The 19,043-nt window shown below is 48.4% G+C and overlaps 2 protein-coding genes across 2 annotated transcripts; one reads left to right on the plus strand and one right to left on the minus strand.

Moving 5' to 3' along the window:
• Positions 1 to 13,984: 13,984 nt before the first annotated feature.
• FIESC28_09707 (uncharacterized protein) lies at positions 13,985 to 14,529 on the plus strand (the record flags this gene model as incomplete). Its single annotated transcript, XM_031163843.1, has 2 exons — positions 13,985 to 14,115; positions 14,178 to 14,529. 2 exons carry the CDS (start codon positions 13,985 to 13,987, stop codon positions 14,527 to 14,529), a joined length of 483 nt encoding a protein of 160 aa, XP_031012107.1.
• A 934-nt stretch (positions 14,530 to 15,463) lies between these two features.
• FIESC28_09708 (uncharacterized protein) lies at positions 15,464 to 18,160 on the minus strand (the record flags this gene model as incomplete). The annotated part of the gene is made up of 5 exons (XM_031163844.1): positions 15,464 to 17,545; positions 17,598 to 17,847; positions 17,897 to 17,952; positions 18,007 to 18,034; positions 18,114 to 18,160. 5 exons carry the CDS (start codon positions 18,158 to 18,160, stop codon positions 15,464 to 15,466), a joined length of 2,463 nt encoding a protein of 820 aa, XP_031012108.1.
• Between the last annotated feature and the right edge of the window lie 883 nt (positions 18,161 to 19,043).

The raw sequence follows: 19,043 nt of genomic DNA on the forward strand, positions 1-19,043 counted from the left end.
CACCGCGGACAAAGCATGGCCCTGCCCGTGGCAATTGACGGGACAGAGGGGCCAAAAAACGAGTGAGTGGCGGGGAAATGGAGGGAGAGGCAGAAGTTGTTGATGTTGGAGAGTTAAAAGACTCGACGACTCGCTCGCTCGCTCGAGGTTCGAAGACGAGTGCGGTCTAAGTCCTGCTTTGAGCCGACTCAGCAAGTGCAGGTGCGGTCGGTGCCACTGCGACTGCAAGGTGCAAGGTCTCTCTTTCTCAAGGTGCAAGTGCAAGTGCAATGGAGTGCAGAGTGCAGGCATGTGCAGGTGCATGTGCAGGGGAGGTGCGACCTGCCGGGTGCAGGGTGCCGGGTGCCAGGTGCCAGCTGCAGCAGGACAGGTGCCCACTGCCTAGGTAGCCACTTAAGCAGGTTAGGGGCAAGCGCGATCCGAATGGTCTTTTGGGGCACCGCATCGCTCGCAGCGCCAATCCAAGGCCAGTCAAGGCCAGGACAAGAAGGGCAAGCAACTGTCCCCAGTTTCCCGCCGGACAGGGTGTGAAGACGCAACTAACAGCACCTTAAAACATTGATTGACCTGACTGCCCGCTGAACGAACAGCAACCTAACTCAGTGGAGGCCAATGAAATGAAACCTCCTACAAAGAAAGGTAAGCACTGCTGGGCAGGCACAGCTCACACAGACAACACCATCAACTCAGCATAGACGGTAAAGAAGGGTATACTTCAACGACCTCTATACTATCCATTAGGTACCGTTCATTGCCCCTCCAGCTCGACTGAACCCAGTCCGGTTCAGCTTCCTCTCCCTCAGCGTAACGGCCATCTTTACCCAACATTACACCAACAACCAAGAGGCGAAAACCACATGGGCTTGATGGTGGAGTGAAGAGCAGGTGCCCATGCCAGTGCCAGTTGCGTATCCAGGCCTTTGCCTGGCGGGCAAAGAACAGTATTTGGGGCCTGTGGTGGGGCAGCTGACTTGGGTTGGTGGCAAAAGCCACCCCGAGGACTGACCTGGTCCCATCGACATCTCCTTGGCTTGTCCATCAATTTGGACGGATGAATGGACGAGTGGAAGAACGACGAACGACGGGTTGGATGAAGAGATGACTGTGTTGGTGTATGCTTCGGTGGGCGGAGGACGACGACGACGACGATGGAAATCAAGAGAAAAAGAGAAAAGGATAATAAAAACCCGGTCACATACCTCTTTCGAGCACTTCTTCCTGTTCAAGTGCCAACACTGAATGAATACGTCTGCTCCCGTTGTTCAAAGGGTTCAAGGGTCCCCCAATACGAGTTTGGGGACTAGACTAACAGGTTATTCTGTATCCGTGGTTTCGCAGTCTTCTTTCGGTTTATATCGAATCTAACAGCGTGTGTTTACTTTGACAATTCGAGTCAACTTCTTAACTACAACTATGTTGACAGTAGTTTCCCTTGAATGGTTACTGGGACAAAGATAGTTATCTTGCAGTAGTCTTGTCTAATATTGTTTTTGAGATTGGATTGCTTGGGCGTTGCTGGATCGTTGCTAGATCGTTGGTGCTTGGTAGTCCGATCGATAGGTCGGTCACTTACTGTACTCAGTCAGTCAGCTGTCGCTATTCTTGACCTGGAATCCTGATGTACTGTAGAAGAAGCAACCAGTCTTTCGTTCCGATGACTACAATATTGCCCCAGTAGGCCTCCCGAGTCCCTCTTTCTATTCTCTAAGACCCTATCCATCATCTCATGCCTATGTTTCTTGGAAAGGTTCTTGCTTAACCACAAGCAGCGCCTCTCTTCTAGGCCCTCTGAGCCTCCCGGCGTTCTCCTAGAGGTGGGACGCATTTTCTGAACCATACGCCTCTGATCCAGTACAGTACACACCTCTCCCACACACGCACGCACGTCTTCTGGGCATCAACTACCCAGAAACAGCTAGGATAAGGTGGACCGCTTCTTCTGGTGGGGACAGAGAGGCTTGAGCCTTGAGCAGATGGAGGGTCCCCTGTTTCTTTTGGAGTTGCGAGACATCCAGTAACATTCTCGAGTCCTTCTTCTCATGTTCGTTGGATCCGCTTTCGAGGTTCGATGGGTCTGGGAATTTGAGAATGCTTGTCTTTGGTTTGGGTTGGGTTTTGTGCCAAGAACGTGAATCACGATGGAATGGTATTAAAGACGATGAATGATCCGCAGAGGCGCATGGACGTTGACAAACCTGACCTGACCTGGACTGACCTGGACAGACAGACAGCTTAAAACGCTGGTGCCGCGGTATCAAAACGAATGTATCCGTACGAGGTGAGAGAGACTGCGTTATTACGACGCGACTCGGGCGTTTACTGCAGTTAGCTAGCAATTCAGATCCATCTATCTATAATTATCCCGTCACTAACAGCAGTGAATTATTGATGTCCAGCACCACTTGAGTCGTTTTCACGTGGGTCAAATCATAGACTCGGCTTTTCTTAGAACATCAACATGTGTTTTAAGGATATGTATTGCGTGTAAAAGATCATTAGCGTTTACAGGTGACCAAGTTAAGGGGACGTATGAATATGGTTTTGTTCTTTTTAAGGAAACGGGTCCTAATACAACCTTGATATATTGCAATGTGCAGTCAATCTCAACACCTTGCCTAGCTAGCATGGTTCCGCTTCAGGTGAGATCGGGGACGGGTTGACCAACGGCCAGGTCCCGGGTTAATTGAAGATGCAATAGAATTAGAACAGAGAGTAATTAATCGTACTCTACTGACATGTATTGGATCATCATATTCATCCATAATCAATTTCAATACCCCTATTGGTTCGGTTCGTATCGTGATAGCGCACCACCTCAGCTCTGAAGATGTCCTAATTAAGACTACTTGGCTACCTAAGCTAGTCTAGATAAGTTAGAAGACGTACTGTTCTGTTCTGTACTGCAGTCTACCTGCTGTATCATTGTCCCTTATCGATCAATCTATCGATTGTCGGCGCCTTTGTCATGTTAAAGATTCCCCATCCGTTACACTGACCGGACCGAAGGGCGCATAGCGGCTTGAATAGGTCCTATTGGCTCGTGTCCTGTCCCTGTGCGTGCTTCGCTGCGGTACGGGTACGGGTTCGGGTTCGGTGCGGTAGGGTCATTGCAGTAGTAGACGGCTTTGTGCGCTGTTGTGTGTATCATGGATCAAGGTATTGTATTGTAAATTATCCATGGATTGGCGCATCAGAGCTATGTACTAGAGAGTGCAGTATATGCCTAGTAGATAGACCCAGGAAACCGAATGGATAAATATGATAGGTATGGGACGAATTATTTTGTTGGTTTGCTTCCAAAGACAGGCATTGTCCTGAGCGGTGTGTAGTTGCATGTCTCTTGTCTTGTCTTGTACCAACATCCACATCCTCCTACCCATCAATCATGAACAAACAGCTTTGACCTTTGAGCAAGTGGTCCCGGTGACTGCGGTGATGGCAGATAGTGATGATGTAAGTGAGGGCCATGAGTTCCATGTTCCGTGCCTTAACTCGCTGTGTTGGTTGCACAAAGACATGACATCCGTCCATCCATACTGCTGTACTCTAGTGTACTGTAAGTTGCTGTACTCTTTTCACGATTGCTTTGCATCCGAATAAGAGACTGTTGGAGACATCCCACCCCACAAGTCAACTGGCGATCACGTACTGTACTGTAGTCTGGAGGTGGTAGACTACTAAAGTACATGCAGGGCTTGAGGTGTCAAGATGCTTGTCTTGGCGTGGTGGTGATCCTGGCAATCTATCATGAATACTGCTAACATGATATATATATGAACTTGAGAGTTTAATCTTTGGTACAATCACTCAACGTATACAATACATGCTTTGTTCTATAGAATAATCTATAGATACTACTAAAACGGGCATCCAAGTACTGTGCTGTACTATACTGTACTGTATTTTGATACTGGCCCCGTGCTCATTCATCCACATCTATCCTCGATCCCGGTAGCTAGATCCATCCATCCATCACCTTACCTTGTCAAAACAGATCTGAGCTTCTGACGTAAGGTATCTACTCTAGGTACCTTATAGAGGTAGCCGTGTTTTTGTTTCCAGGGCCTGCACATGCACATGCAGCCTCTCTAATCGGCCGTCGTCATCCGAGTCAAGTCAGATGGGAGACCAGGCGAGTCAGGAGGACGTTCCTCGGCCAGCGACGGAACAAGGTAGATCACGGCTGTTTACCTATCCGTGTGACTAGATAGGTTCTTATTTCCGAGACAAGAACCGTTGTTGGGTACTGTACTGTAGCAGAAAGCCGGGGTAGCGATCGATGTAAGGGAAGGGAAGGGAGAAAAGAAAGAAAACCAAAGACTCTTTCACCGGCCAGCTCGCTTCGCTGCGTGCTGTGTCACAAAACCTTACAGTAGCCTGCAGATTGGACATTGATCTTGTCCTTTTTCGCGCAAGCTACAGTAGTTTGCTGCATGTGGCTATGCGTGTTGACGCAGGTCCCTAGGAGAGAAGAGACAACTGAGAGAGCAATTGGCGAATGGGAGCTGACGATGCCTTCGACCGTCAACTATTCGTCGCACTGCACCCAGGATCTCTTTTAGTTACATGAAGGCCAAGGCGCGGTACGGCACTTGGATGCATTTGGATGCACTCGAGGATGCGACGCGATACGATACGATGGCATAGTTAGTAGTACCTATCTTGCGGTGTAAGAAAAGTTCAAAGTTCTTTTACCAAAGCATATTATTACCATAACAGACTCCAAATGCCTGCCTGTTTGTTTAGATATTACAATCAATGGGGATAAACATACATAGACTATCACGTATAGCTACCTCCTGTATGAAGTATGTACTGTACTGATACCCATACTGTATCTGGGTATAACAAATGCTTGTTAGTTTCCTCTCCTTCTCTACATATCTTCTCTCCAGATCGATCCCATGGGTGTGTGTGTTGGCTGCAGCAGTGTGTGAGTGTGAGTGTGAGTGAGGGTGTCAGCTTTTGATCCATCTCAATCCGTCACCCACTTTACGGTAAGTACTTGCTAAACCACGCATATCCCCATACATTTCTATGTATCTGCTGTCAGATATCGATTTCACAAACAAGGTGAAGTGTAAAGTGAGGCAGCCCCCTACCCTCCCTTTCCCCCGGTGTGCAAGCGTCCCCCCAAACTAAGATTGGCGATGCGCCGTCCGATTCTGGAAAAATGACAAGAGACAGACACGGATACAGATACAGATACAGCTAACAAATGAATTGATTGACCACCCGAGTTCTGCTGAGTACAGCAAATACACAGGTTGCTAAAATAAAGTAACCTAAGTGTTAAGCTAAGCTAGCATAAAGTGACCGAATATTTTCGTCTCTTATGCTTGTAGGGGCCAATTCTTCTGACACCCTCAGGATACAGTAGGTTCTCTTTTTCCTTTTCTTTTCTTTATTCTTCCCTTGCTTTGCCTGCCTGCAAGGGTCATCCCATCTCGTTCTGCTCTCCACCATCTCTTAATTGGTATTGATACACTACACTGAGCAGGAATTTACCTACCTACAGTACACCTACGTATTAATCTCCTCCACTGTGGTCTTTGCTCAGACCGGACTCCACAGAGATTGCTATTGTTGTTTTGAGGCCTTTTGGCTTGACCCTCTTTCTTGCAACTGCCGACGAGCTGTGTTGTCGTAATGCGTCACTATAAGTCTGTTCTTTTACGGTGTGTACATTATACAGTAATTATTCACAGGCAAATGGCAGTTTTTCTGCCTGTTTATAGTACAAGTAAATGGTTCATTGATTAGGTACTAGGTACCTCGGTAACAAGGACTGAATACTACGAACCTAGGTAGTACCGAGACCAAGAGTGCTTGAACGGTCTATTGTTTATTCCCTTAGGTTCGGTTCACGGTCCGCGCCATAAATGGAGACGTATCTTTGATCTTCACTCCCAAATGAAAGGTTCCCCCTGGTTTTGTAAATGCCTACACCAAGCTATTCTTCATTTGATTTCGGCTAGAACGCTCTCGGTCAAGTAAAGGGTAATGTGAAGTAGTACGTACTGAATGGGAAATTTGTTGCTGTTCTGCCGAGTAACCAATGAAGCTTTTGTCATTACTGCCGACACCTCTCAGTAGCTTTGCTATGAGGAAATTAATATTTTGTACTTCACCGCTTGCTTTCACATACTCTGGGCTCTACATCGCTGTATAAGTTACGACATGCATCGCTTGAGCTCGATGCAAACCCTGGTCTTTGGCTGGCGCCCCAGCATCGATTGTTTAGGGTCGTTGACAGGTCAGTTTCGTTTCGACTGAACATGGGAGCCACGAGAGCAGTCTCTTTGTGAGACGTGGGCTATACAAGACCCTTTGTCTCAGAAGCTGTTATAAGAGGCTTGAGAGAGGAGGAGAGTTAAGAGAGTCTGTGCCCCTTATGCAACAACCATATTGATACTGCACAATACTGCACAATACTGCACAATACTGTTGTACTGCACTGCACTGCACTGCACCTCTTCCGCCAATCCTCTCTACAGGGTCCAGTCATGGTGATCACTACTATGTATATATCACTATCAACACCACTGATACTATTCGCTACTACTGCCACCACCACTACCGGTGCCGCCGCCGCCAAAGCGGACATGGCCTTTACTGGTGCGACAATGAGCTGATATCTACTACCTAGTATCCGTAGGTAGGAGGTATATACATACACCACAGTAACAGACAGGGAAACCATGAAAGGGAATGCGGAATCAGGCATGCAGCTCCAATTCCATAGTCCGCGTCAGCTGTCCCCATGTCTTAAAATCACGAACAAGAATTAAGAAGAAGAAAATGTACATTATCCATTGAGAATAACAGATTGACTGACTGACTGATGTGTGACCCCGTCAGGCTAAAAGCTATGGAAATTTATTAGGGTTGCCCCTCTAAACAGGTAGATCCCTTACTCGTCAAGCACGAGTCGGGTCGCTAGGTAGGTGCTGGGTAATTACGGTACTGGTAGTCCAGCCAAGGCTCAAAGAGCCGCTCCGTCACGACCCTAGTGCTGGTTTTTGAGGGCCCTTCCAAGCTGGTTCCAGGCTTGGTTAACTGGAATACCAGGTAGTAGAAGCCAGTGCAGTACAATGGAATTGACACATCCCTCCATCCATAGGTACTAAGGTAGCCTGGTATAGTATGCTGTGTATGGCCAATTCAATCGGTTATTTGATCATGGAGCACAAGATCGACGTTCAGAATCGAACTCAAGTTCCAAAAAATCCTCCCTTATGATCGGGGATAATCATGAAAATTCACTGCAGCGATGGCAACAACGCCAACACCACTATTTACTGATATGGTGCATAATGCTACATAGTCTACTTGTCAGAATAGTTGGCCTCAGTGTACAGTAGGTACTGTAAGTGAGGACGTCCATGGATGGATATTAAAAATAAAACCAACCTAAACATTTCTATCAACTGTCACTGCTCAGCATGACAACTACGCTCCTAATCAGGTCAAACATGCATTTGCTCACAGTCCGAGCTAATTCAAGCCTCACCCTTCCTCTCGGGACTGGGAGCTTAAACTTGATGGTGTTGGTAACAGCGGTGGTGGTGTCATCTCTGTAGCTGTAGCTGTAGCTGTAGCTGTAGCTGTAACTGTAGATGGCTGGCTGCATCTGTTTTTGAGGGTCCAGATCTGACAAAGCCAGGCCATCCACTTCATTGAGTTAGGTTACTTGCATCTTCTGCCTACCAGCTTCAACCAAGAATAAGCTAAGATAAAACAAAACCATGGCATCAGCTTCCAGATACGTGCTACCCCATGAGCTGCTGCTTGCGATTCCTCCATCTAGGGAAGCGAGTCATAAAGTGAGGCCATTTAGACCAGGTCAGGTTCGATGAGCTGATGTGATGCTACGTGATGTGAGATATGAGCTGCGGGATGCCATACATAGATAGGTAGTATGCTCCGGATGAAACTAAACAGGCTTCTATGTACATCAGGATATGTATAGCTGAGGGATGCAGCATATACATACATGGACCGAAACCAACCTCATACCAGGTCATTGGTTGGTTTAGGCCCCATGCATTAACTTGTGCGACTCTCGAACAGGACGAGCGTATCTAAGTGCCTAATTGATTCAGTTGCATATATTGAGTTCAAGGATCCCCTTTCTAACGAGGCCTTCGAAACACAGACTTTCCTCACAACATATAGTGCCTACCACCTACTTGCTAATAGTACTTAGGTAAGGTACCTAGGGTAATTTGGTACATTGTTGATATCCAAACCCAACACTATTCGATATATGCCAACCATACCTTCCGCTTACCTACCTCCCTACTTACCTGCCTTGACCTTGTCTTATGAAATGCTGCCGATGGCTGGTTGCAACTATCAAAACTCTTTGAGGCCAACTACTATCGTCTTTTGCTCCTGCCGTGTTGCGTTGTGTTGTGCCTGCCCAGGCTATAGTACTGCTGTACCCACGCTGCACTCCGTTGGACGGCACGGTACCTTCCTTCCTTGTCGATATTCTCGAAAACCTGATCAATCCAGATGCAGCCAGGAAAGAGTCAACGTGGTACCTACCTCGTGGACCAGTCGGTCAGTCTTGCCTGCCGAATGCCCGCGCACACTAAACACAAGCAAGTAAGTACTATGTAGTAGATACCTACCTACTAAACCCAGGTATTGCGAACTGACGTGTAGGTACCTGGCCTGTGCCCTTACTGCACTTGCCTTAGCCAGCACTTGCCTTCCAGCCTCCATCCACAATCTCATGCCAATATCATGAACATTCGACTGCTTGTGCAATAGTTTACTTCTCACAACCACGATCCCGACTTCCCTCCGCTCCGCCACTTATGGACAGGGCTCCAGGTACCTACCTAGGTAAGAAACATTTCTCATGTTTGCGTAATCAATCGTTCCATTAATGATGCATCACCCATTCAACTTGTTGTCTTCCCTCATCGTTTCCACTCCACCATGCGGCATGAGTACCCAGGTATACCCAAAGCCTCATTTCTCCTTTTTAGTGTAAACTTCTCTTTCATGTATCATGTTCTCTCTTTTCGTTTTGATGCGTGACATGTCTTGCTTGCATATTGCTCACAAAACTAGAGGTCCTCCTCGTATTGGCCGCTTACCTACATTTATCTGCAACCATTAACATCCAGATCAACCTCAAATGGCAATGCTGACTCCCGTGCCCGATAGCTACAGTATCCTAAAGTTCCCGGTCCACTTCCTCGTTTGAGACCATCCTGATAGGATATCGGTGCTGAACGATACAACGTCAACCCATTCATCGTTAGCCAGATGCTCTATTGCTTTCTTCACCTGTGAGGACAGTATAGAACTCTGCTACACTGGTTATCTCGGCAAAAGAAGAAAAGAGAAGGTCTTCCATTGCTATAACCAGAACGATATTGGCCAAGCTTCTCTTAGACCCCAATATGGTTGTACAGTTTGTCTGATCGAACACACAATGTTATGGACTCGTGGTATGACTCGCTTTTGGTCAGCTTGCCAATTCGTCTCTTCAACCTTGCCTCGCATTCAGCTCTCCACTTCAGGCCTCTGAAGGGTTTCAACCGAATCAAGGCCTAAATGCATCGTGCAATCAGTAACGTTCAACATACAAGTTTCATGCGTACTCAGTTCTATTGGGTCTCGGCCGGGCCAAGCACCACATCCGCATGCGGCTCGCCATCAGGTTGTGTTTCATAGGCTCACCAGCAGTTATGCACACGGCTCGACACATACGGCCAGACAATTATCTGGTGACTCGTCTGTCCAAGATTCAGTCTTGGGCGCAACTGGTCAATCAGATATTGTTCTGTTCAGGGAATCACTCATTCTCTCAATATCGGCGCATACACCCGACAATTGGAAGAATAAGGACCAGAGGGACTTGCTCTACCAAACCATGGCTTGCAACGGCTCTGACTAAGCCCTCTTGGCTTCTCAAACGTCATTGTACGCAATACCATGCAACTGGGTACGCTTCAGCTGCGGGATGGCCATTTCTGGGGAAATATGTGTGCGGCCGCGGTGTCATATCCTGAGACTTGAGTGGATGCGGTGTGGGACGTTGGCCTTAATGGGTATCACCCTTCACCGGTTGACCACGAGGGGATCGGCCCACTACTGTACTCATCGTCCGGGACATACTCTTTGCCTCAAGCTTAGAGGACAATCCCCCACATGCCACATGAATCTCTAACCAACACTTCAGCCTCAATCACACCAAACAAGAATTGGTTCAACTACTCGCTTCTCCATTAACATCTCTAGCCACACCTGGTCCACAACGCAAATCCTTGTTCTTCTGCATACAACATACTGTACACACATGGCTCATATTGTCATTTCAGGTATACACATGCCTTGAAACTAGCTCACCGACAAGTCTGGCGACTAACAAGAGCTGATTCCAGCAAATAGGGTTCATCCCGAGTTTTGATAACGGTTACATTGTGATACAAGCAAGCTTGCAGGTTTCCGCTCCAATGGGCCCAACTAGCTTCACCGCGAGGCGAGATGATATCTGCATCCTTGTTGAATGACTGGTGACAAGATGCTCTACTGGGGTACCTCTGGGCTTGGGTACAATGAAGTGTATACAGCAAATATTTTACGGAGGTGGTTTCTCAATACTATGTACGTTTTTCCTGTACATTGTACACTGACCCCAGATGGCTCAGTAATGGAAGAGCCGTAACCAGCAAAAAGCAAAACACTGACGATTAGCCGGGCCACAGGATGCCAGGTATCGTAACAGGCTCCATGCCTGACCAGCTTTTCCTGCCCTCCGCTTCTTACAGGGAGGTCAAGCAGATACTGAGCTGTGCAAGACGTTGAGCAAAGATGAAGAAGATGGCTCAAGATCTGCACTTGACTGACTTTCCATCTGCAAGACGACTGTGCTGCTTTCGATTGGCAGTTTCGTCCTAGGCTTGACGCCCTACAGCACCTCGTGTCTGCCTCCCTGCGCTATTAGAGAAGCTTCGTTTGATGCACGGCACAGCTGGCGTGTCGTCTAGCCCGACCACGAGAAAAGCTTATCAAGATGACGAACATCTGACAATTAGTGTTGCAGACAGTTGCATATCTACTATGCTCGTTGTCAAGTACTACCGCAAGCTGATTGATGCTCAGCAGCTGGCAGGTGCTAAAGTCTTTGTTGCCCTTGGCACCCTAGGCTTACAGTTATGTACAGGCCAAGGCCATGATGGTATACTACATGCCAACCGTTGGAAAGACTCCGGATCGACGTAGCAGTAACCCTTGGAAAGTAATTCCTGTTACCAAAGTCGCCTAAAGAGCCACCAAACCTTGGGTAAATCTGAGTTGCGGCCCAACGTGCACGGAGCTTTCAATAGTTCAAACTTCTCCCTGATTTCGCCTGCAATCGTGATGGGCTGGCAAAAAGAGTTCATGTAAATATAGAGCTTCTTGTTGCTTCTTGGATATCGTTCACCGCCTAAACCATTGCAGTTTATGTAGGGGTGGTTGCCAGGGTCAATGGGCAAACAAGCAATCCCCCAGGCAAAGACGTTCAGTGTGTACCCAAATTATCCAATTCCGCGGCGAAAATGGCTCATGCGATGGCTCGGAATGCAGCCGTACAACGCGAGGGAGTCAAGACCGTGGGCAACTATATTGGATCGTCCCAAAGAGCACTGGAGAGGTCATTCGTCAAGTACAATGTGGCGCGAGCTACCAAGAAAAGAACAGCATGTCGGTGTGAGAAGCAAGCACTGAACAAACAAGCACATACACTCAGTTCAACCACTTGGATTCTATTACTACATTACGACCGGGTATACCAACGGGTCGGGCCGTCGGTCGGCCTAAGTAATCCATTTTGAAGGTAGGATTTCCGGTGTGAGATGGCCTTCCACTACACGGAGAATTCGATTGCAGGGGATCTTGTCTGGGGTAATGTACCCGTCGGGACGCGCACTACAGTACATACTGGCGAGGGCAGGGTTCGGGGCTGTCCACTACGCCTTTACCAATAAATGTCGTACAGTTGTTTTGTTTTCTCGTCATGGGCACAGATGTCAGCCCGATAACCACATCCTTTTGCCGCAGCCAGTTGCGAACCCTCGCCTAAACAGTGGGCGCTCCTGGTAACATCCGCATTGTCCTTGTTAGTTGAGGATAATGGCATCCCGTATCAGTCAGTCGATACTCTCCGAAGTACGTACACGGAACAAGGAATAGAACTTTATCCCGTCACGAGTGAGTTCTTACCTTATTCTCAGACTGTTGAGACACAAGAACGTAGGGTAAGTTCGTTGACGTGGAACTAGGTAATCTGGTGCAAACTTCAAACTTTCTCAAATGTAATGTAGCTACTTAGTGCCGTGGGCTTCTTGGCATAGTTAATGTCAAAGTTTTCTTCTTAGCCACCGTGTCCAGGACACTTGGATGTGACTAAGGGAGTTCGATGTCGACCATCCGCATGTCCTGGGAAAGACGATTCTGATAGTCTTTAGACCATACGAAACATGACTTCTATTAACAACACATATAATCTCTGAATGAATTTCCTTTTCCCTACCCGTATACTACGTACATAAACAGCCCTCGTAGGCAAATGGCGGACCAATGAGTGAGCAGTTCCATATCTTCAGTCAACGCTAGCTGGCTCCATGATAGTTACAAACTGCGATAGCACATAAACCCTCGAAGGCCAAAAGACTGTTTTCTTTATACCAGTTGCTTTCCTTGGTTTCTATTTCATCGTCGTTCGAAGTATTACTTACTGGCAGTGAGCTATCCAAGAGTCACGCATACAGTGTGTGCCTAGATGTCCGTTCTTTTCGTGGATGGGACTCTTAGACAACCTATATAAGCTCCTAGATCCTCGCACCCGAGCTTGCTGTCTATCATGTGAGGGTTTTCCAGAAACAAAATCTCGATTGTAAATGCTCTGCCACCTCATATAGTACAACCGAAATTACCAAGGTTTTAGTTTCTCTTAAGACCTGACCGAAGCTAATAAAGTCCACTCTGGTTCATCATCTGTGAGCTGATAACTTATTTTATCTACTGTAATGCCCTTCCTGTGACTCACTGTTTAGGCGGTAATTGCAACCAATATCCGAAAGCTATAAGAACATTCAAACAATGGTGTGTGTTGTTGGGACAGCAATTTGGACCGATTGATGCGCTCCAGACTGCTGGTTTGAGATAATGCCACCTGAGTCCTTGGACCACAGTTGAAAGTCTAATCTTGACGAGATTAACGGGGTTCGCTTTGTGATATCGAATGGGTAGTATAAATCAATAAGCTAGAGATCAGCCAGTTGATCAGCCAGCCACTGCCTGAACTAAGAGATTATGTCGCCAGGGTTAAGGAAAAAGCAAAACTAGACTTAGTTCAATCGAGAATAACTACATCCGCTGAGTATAAGCAACTGTTCTCTTATGTTCAGAAGTCTAAAATGATGGTTGTTCATATTATTGGAATTTCCATACAAGCAAGTCGTCTAAGTGCCATTATCTACGGGTATTGTCGCTGGGATTGGCTGATACCTAGGAGGACACCCATAGCACAGCCACAGTTCAAAGTGGAGTTAAGAGGCTAGATCATCCATAAATCTTTCAGCCTTGCGCGCCCCGAACCTTTTCACCCCCAGCCTCAGCCTTGCTATACTACATTCTGACGATCAACTGCTGTCTTCTGTGCCATTGAGTTGAGCTCTGTCGATACGATTTGGGTCAGTATTTATCCTATGGTCAAAGCCCAGACCACCTTTAAGGACTGTTGCTAATTGGTAGGGTGCAGTCTCATTGCTATATCGAACGGACGAGAACGACGCACTGGCTTCTAGTCTGCGACTGTTGACCTTCGAGATCGTTCACTGGAGCTTTTCGCAACAGCTCTCACAACGACATTTGCTTTGAGTATACAATCCGGTTGGAACTTCCCTACACTCTGTTTGCCGGTCGCTGCTCGTAGGCGCTCTTACAAAGGGGCTCATCCTCTTTCTTCGCCGCCATCATGTCGAACAACTCGCCCTCAACACCCGTCAAGGTGCCCTCCAGCGCCGCAAACCACACACAGGCTACTTTGGACCAGGATCTGCGCTCACAGATCAATACTGTTCTGCTACGCGACGGCCACGTTTCCAAGTATGTACCTCCTTTTACAAATCTGCATGCACCATGAGTGTCTCACTAACACACTCTTTAAGAATACAAGATGCCCTCCTGCACGCTCTGAATTCGCACTCTACAAACTGGCCCACCACGATCCAATCGCATGCGCTCTCTCTTCTACGCTCTGGTGAAGTCGTCACCTTTCCAGCCCTTCTCAGTCGCGTCCTCGAAGATGTCCGCCACGACTCGGCCCTCAACCCTGCATCCTCGAGCTCCAACGGCAATAGCGCTAAGACCGCGACCAACGGCGACGCTCCTAAGACCAACGGTGCCACGGATGTTAAACCCAGTCTTGCTGTTCCAGAGTCCGTGGTCGAGGAAGCTCTTCGCGTCACCAGAGAGAGTTTGGAAGCGGTTTGCGAGATCGAAGAGGAAGGATCCGCCTAGAAAAGGTGACAATACAACAACACCGATGAATCACAGAAGGGATAAAGATAAAGACGTTTATGGCGTCAAAACGATGCGCGGCGTCATATTAAATCCCAACACCACCAGGCCCGTCCCTCTACTGAGGCGGTCGGCAGGTGGCAAGGCGGATAACAACAACTCGACCAAAGCCATCATTATACTACCTAACCTACACCCTACAACCGATACCGACAGCAAACAGTCCTGGATATGACCCATGATAAGCCCACAAAGATGGGCTAGTGAGTGCCTCTCTTGAATAAGAAGCTAAACGTAATGCATATAACCATATTCATTCACAAATGGGGCGCAGAACGAATGATACCAAACCCGAAAGCAAGCACGGCTATGAAACGAGATTACGCACGAACCAACAAATAGACTATTCTTTTGATAATGAGTTTGAGCCATGGTGCACCTTGAAACTGTGAATGTTATCTGACTCAGTGACCAAAAGTACAGCTAGGGTTAAGCGGCATTTACTTGGCATGGCCAGAGTCGTTAGAATTCTAGCAAGGCAGTAAAGCACTTACTATTACAAATATGCAATGTAATACGATTTCATCATGTTCAGGCAGCGGACAATATGTCTTCAAGTCGTGGAGTCACCATGCATGTTGTGCTTAAGGCTAAGGGAATCAATTTCATCATCTATCAAAACGCAAATCTGTCCTGAGTCACACGCCGTGACAACAGTCGTATCCTCCTAATCTTCAACAAAAATAATACCTCATGATCAGGTTACCGTTCTTCTCTCCTCTATCATCCATTCTACCAACTCCTATTTCGATAGCAGCCAAAGGTGTTTTGGATAAATCCAGCCCACACTGATTGACCGTAAGCTAGCGCAGAGATGTACGAGAGAAATTATTAGAATACAGGGGACTCATGTCCATACAGTCGTTGCTGTCCTTTAGTCATAGAGATCATCATCATTGCCAGCGTCACCGAAAGAGTTGCCGCCGTCGCCTCCAGCGGCTTCAGCACCGGCCTCGGGGAACTTGAAGAAAGCGCCGGGGCCAGCGTTCTTCATCTGTTGAGCGAAAGCCTCGTATCGGCGAATCTCAACATCTGATACTGATCGGCGAGCCATCTGCATGGCCTCCTCGAAGTGAGCCTTGGTCAGCTCGGGCACAGGATCCTCAGCATCCTCATCTGTGTCCATCTCATCACCAGCGGCCTCGCGGGCCTTCTGGCGCTCGATGTCCAGAGCAATAGACTCCTTGATGGCAATCTTGACGGCACGCTGTGTGATGAAACCGATATCGGCACCAGAGAAACCGTGTGTCTTGGAGGCGATGTAACCGAAGTCGATATCCGAAGCGATAGGGGTCTTGCGGAGCTGAGCCTTGATGATGCTGAGACGACCAGGCTCATCGGGAAGGGGCACATAGATGAGCGAGTCGAGACGGCCAGGTCGGCACAGAGCAGGGTCAAGCTGCTCAGGTCGGTTGGTGGCACCAATGACAAAGACGTTCTTCTTGGAAGTCATACCGTCCATCTCAGTCAGGAGCTGGTTAACAACACGGTCGGAAGCACCGCCGGCATCACCCATGGATCCACCACGGGCCTTAGCAATAGAGTCAAGCTCGTCAAGGAAGACAACGCAAGGAGCAGCGGCACGAGCCTTGTCGAAGATGTCTCGGATGTTGCTCTCAGACTCACCGAACCACATGCTGAGAAGTTCGGGTCCCTTGACAGAGATGAAGTTGGCGGCACACTCGTTGGCGACGGCCTTGGCCAACATAGTTTTACCAGTACCAGGAGGACCAAAGAACAGTACACCTCGAGAAGGAGACATACCGAACTTGAGGTACTTCTCGGGATGGTCCACGGGGTACTGAACGTTCTCCTTGAGATCCTGCTTGACCTCCTCGAGACCACCGATATCCTCCCAGCGAACGTTGGGAACCTCAACAACAGCGACCTCGCGAAGAGCGGACGGGTTGGAGACGCCGAGGGCAAAGCGGAAGTTCTCCATTGTAACACCAAGGGAGTCAAGAACCTCAGCGTCGATAGTATCCTCATCAAGATCAATGAGATCCATCTTCTCACGAATCTGCTGCATAGCGGCTTCGGAGCAGAGGGCAGCAACATCGGAACCAACGTAACCGTGTGTCTCAGAAGCAATCTGCTCCAAGTCGACGTCGTCGCCAAGCTTCATGTTCTTGGTGTGAATCTGGAGAATCTCGAGACGACCGGTAGGGTCGGGAATACCGATGTCAACCTCGCGATCGAAACGGCCGAATCGTCGAAGAGCAGGGTCGATAGAGTTAGGTCGGTTGGTGGCGGCCATGACAACGACGTTGGAGCGAGCCTTCATGCCGTCCATGAGGGTAAGAAGCTGAGAAACAACTCGTCGCTCGACCTCGCCGTTTGTCTTCTCACGCTTAGGAGCAATTGAGTCGATCTCGTCGATGAAGATAATGGCGGGAGAGTTCTTCTCAGCCTCCTCGAAAGCCTTTCGCAGATTCGATTCGGACTCACCAGCCATCTTCGACATGATTTCGGGGCCGTTGATAAGGAAGAAGAAAGCACCGGTCTCGTTGGCGACAGCTCGAGCCATCAGAGTCTTACCGGTACCTGGGGGGCCATAAAGCAGAACACCTCGGGGAGGCTTGATACCGATAGACTTGAAAAGTTGGGGATGTCGGAGAGGAAGCTCAACCATCTCTCGGATCTGAGCCATCTGCTTTCGGCATCCACCAATATCGTCGTAACCAACCTCGTTGAGGTTGTTCTCCTCCTCGTCACGCTGAATAGGCTCACCCTCGCAGTGAATGACGGTGTCTTGTGCGACAATACCGTACTCTGGGGGGTCAACCTCGACAACCTTGAACTCTACTTGCCTCATACCACCGCGAACAATGAATAGATCTCCTTGGCGGACAGGTCGGTAAGCTTCTCGGAAGTAGGGGGCGAGGAAAACGTCAAATAGAGAACCGGTGATACCCTCGACGGTATCAGCGATGGGGAGAACAGCAATGCGCTTGGCCTGGATACGTGTTAGATGCTTTTCTATTGGGTGATCTCACGATAATACTGACATATTTGATATCGGGACAGGGGTGGATGGTAATCATGTCACCGTGCTTGACTCGCAGGTTGTGACGAACAACTCGGTTGATGCGAGCGCTACCGTCATCGAGCTCCTCGTCAGCGAGGACGATGAGGACGGTGTCCTTTCTCTTCTTGCCTCGAACCAAGACGGTGTCGCCTCGGAAGAGCTGGAGCTGATCCATGGTAGCCTCGGAGAGGGCAATGATACTGTTGTCATCGTTGACGGCATCGGTAACCCTTGGTGATGTCAGTTATTTGCCTAGTCTACACAGCGAAGATTACCTACATCAACTGGTTGGGCTTCTTCTTCTTCTTGAGAATCGCGGTCGCAACATCATCCTCCTACAGTAAGGTTAGCTATATGTTGAAAGTCGTATGGGATCGAATGCCACGAACGTTCTTGACCTCGGCGCCGGAGGGGTCGCTGCAATTATGTTAGCCAGTCTGTTCACCTGGGAAAGTACAACTATTCTAGCTGATCTCGGGAACTGAGAATCACGTACGTCAGGTTGACCTTCTTGTGGGGGTGCTCGTCAGGCTGGGAAGCCATGGTGGTTATCTGAATGCTTCAAACGAAGCTGATACTGGCTTGGTGATGACGAAGGGAGCGGGGGTTGTAAGAGTTGCGGAAAAGCCAAGTGATGGCTTTTGGGTGTCGTATTTGGTGGTTAAATAGAAATTGGGGAGATGGGGAGGGGGGAAGGAGAAAGTGTAAAGAAGAGAGTTGGGGTTGAGAGTTGCAAAGTAGAAGCAGAGTTGAGGTCAAAGGTTTACCTAAAGGTCGGAGGCAACGAAGGTTCGAGCTGTTCAAAGGCCACAGGGCACCTTCCCTCCGAAACGGCTGTTGACAGCGATTCACTGGCCGACCGCCACAGCTGTGGGCCAATGATATCACCGAATGCCCTGAAATCGGGGCGGAACAATGATGTTGAGACAGCTTAGCTCAGCCGGGTTGATGGTGGGGCTCTAGGCTGGCACTATGATGCAGCACGGTTGCAAGGTGGTAGCAACAGGCACACAGAGAGTGACGACTACATAAGGTAAGTAGGTACTGTACAGAGACAAGGCGGGTGGAAGCCAGCAGAAGCTTCCATTGGACGATCTATCAGATTCAATGCCATACATGATAAGATTTCTCTCTCCCGCCACTTTTATATCCGTCCTTTCACGCAGGGACAAAAGTATGGAGTGTATTAGTTCCTGCATGTCACAATCTAGTCTAGACTGTACTGTACTTGTAGCATTTGGCGGTCATCCATGGCGGATCAAAGGCAGATCCAATTGTTGCGCGGCCCCAGATGCCTACTGCTGTTCCTGTTCCTCGACCGATAGCGTCTCAGATGACGGCGATGGATATCAATGGGCCAGGCCAGTCTTGACTCACTCGCCGTTCGTTTATCTTTTCCGCTCCCCATTGTGGTTTTTTTTTTTTT

This window comes from Fusarium coffeatum (assembly GCF_003316985.1).
Source record: "Fusarium coffeatum strain FIESC_28 chromosome Unknown BRIP53273_contig_259, whole genome shotgun sequence".
NCBI lineage: Eukaryota > Fungi > Ascomycota > Sordariomycetes > Hypocreales > Nectriaceae > Fusarium > Fusarium coffeatum.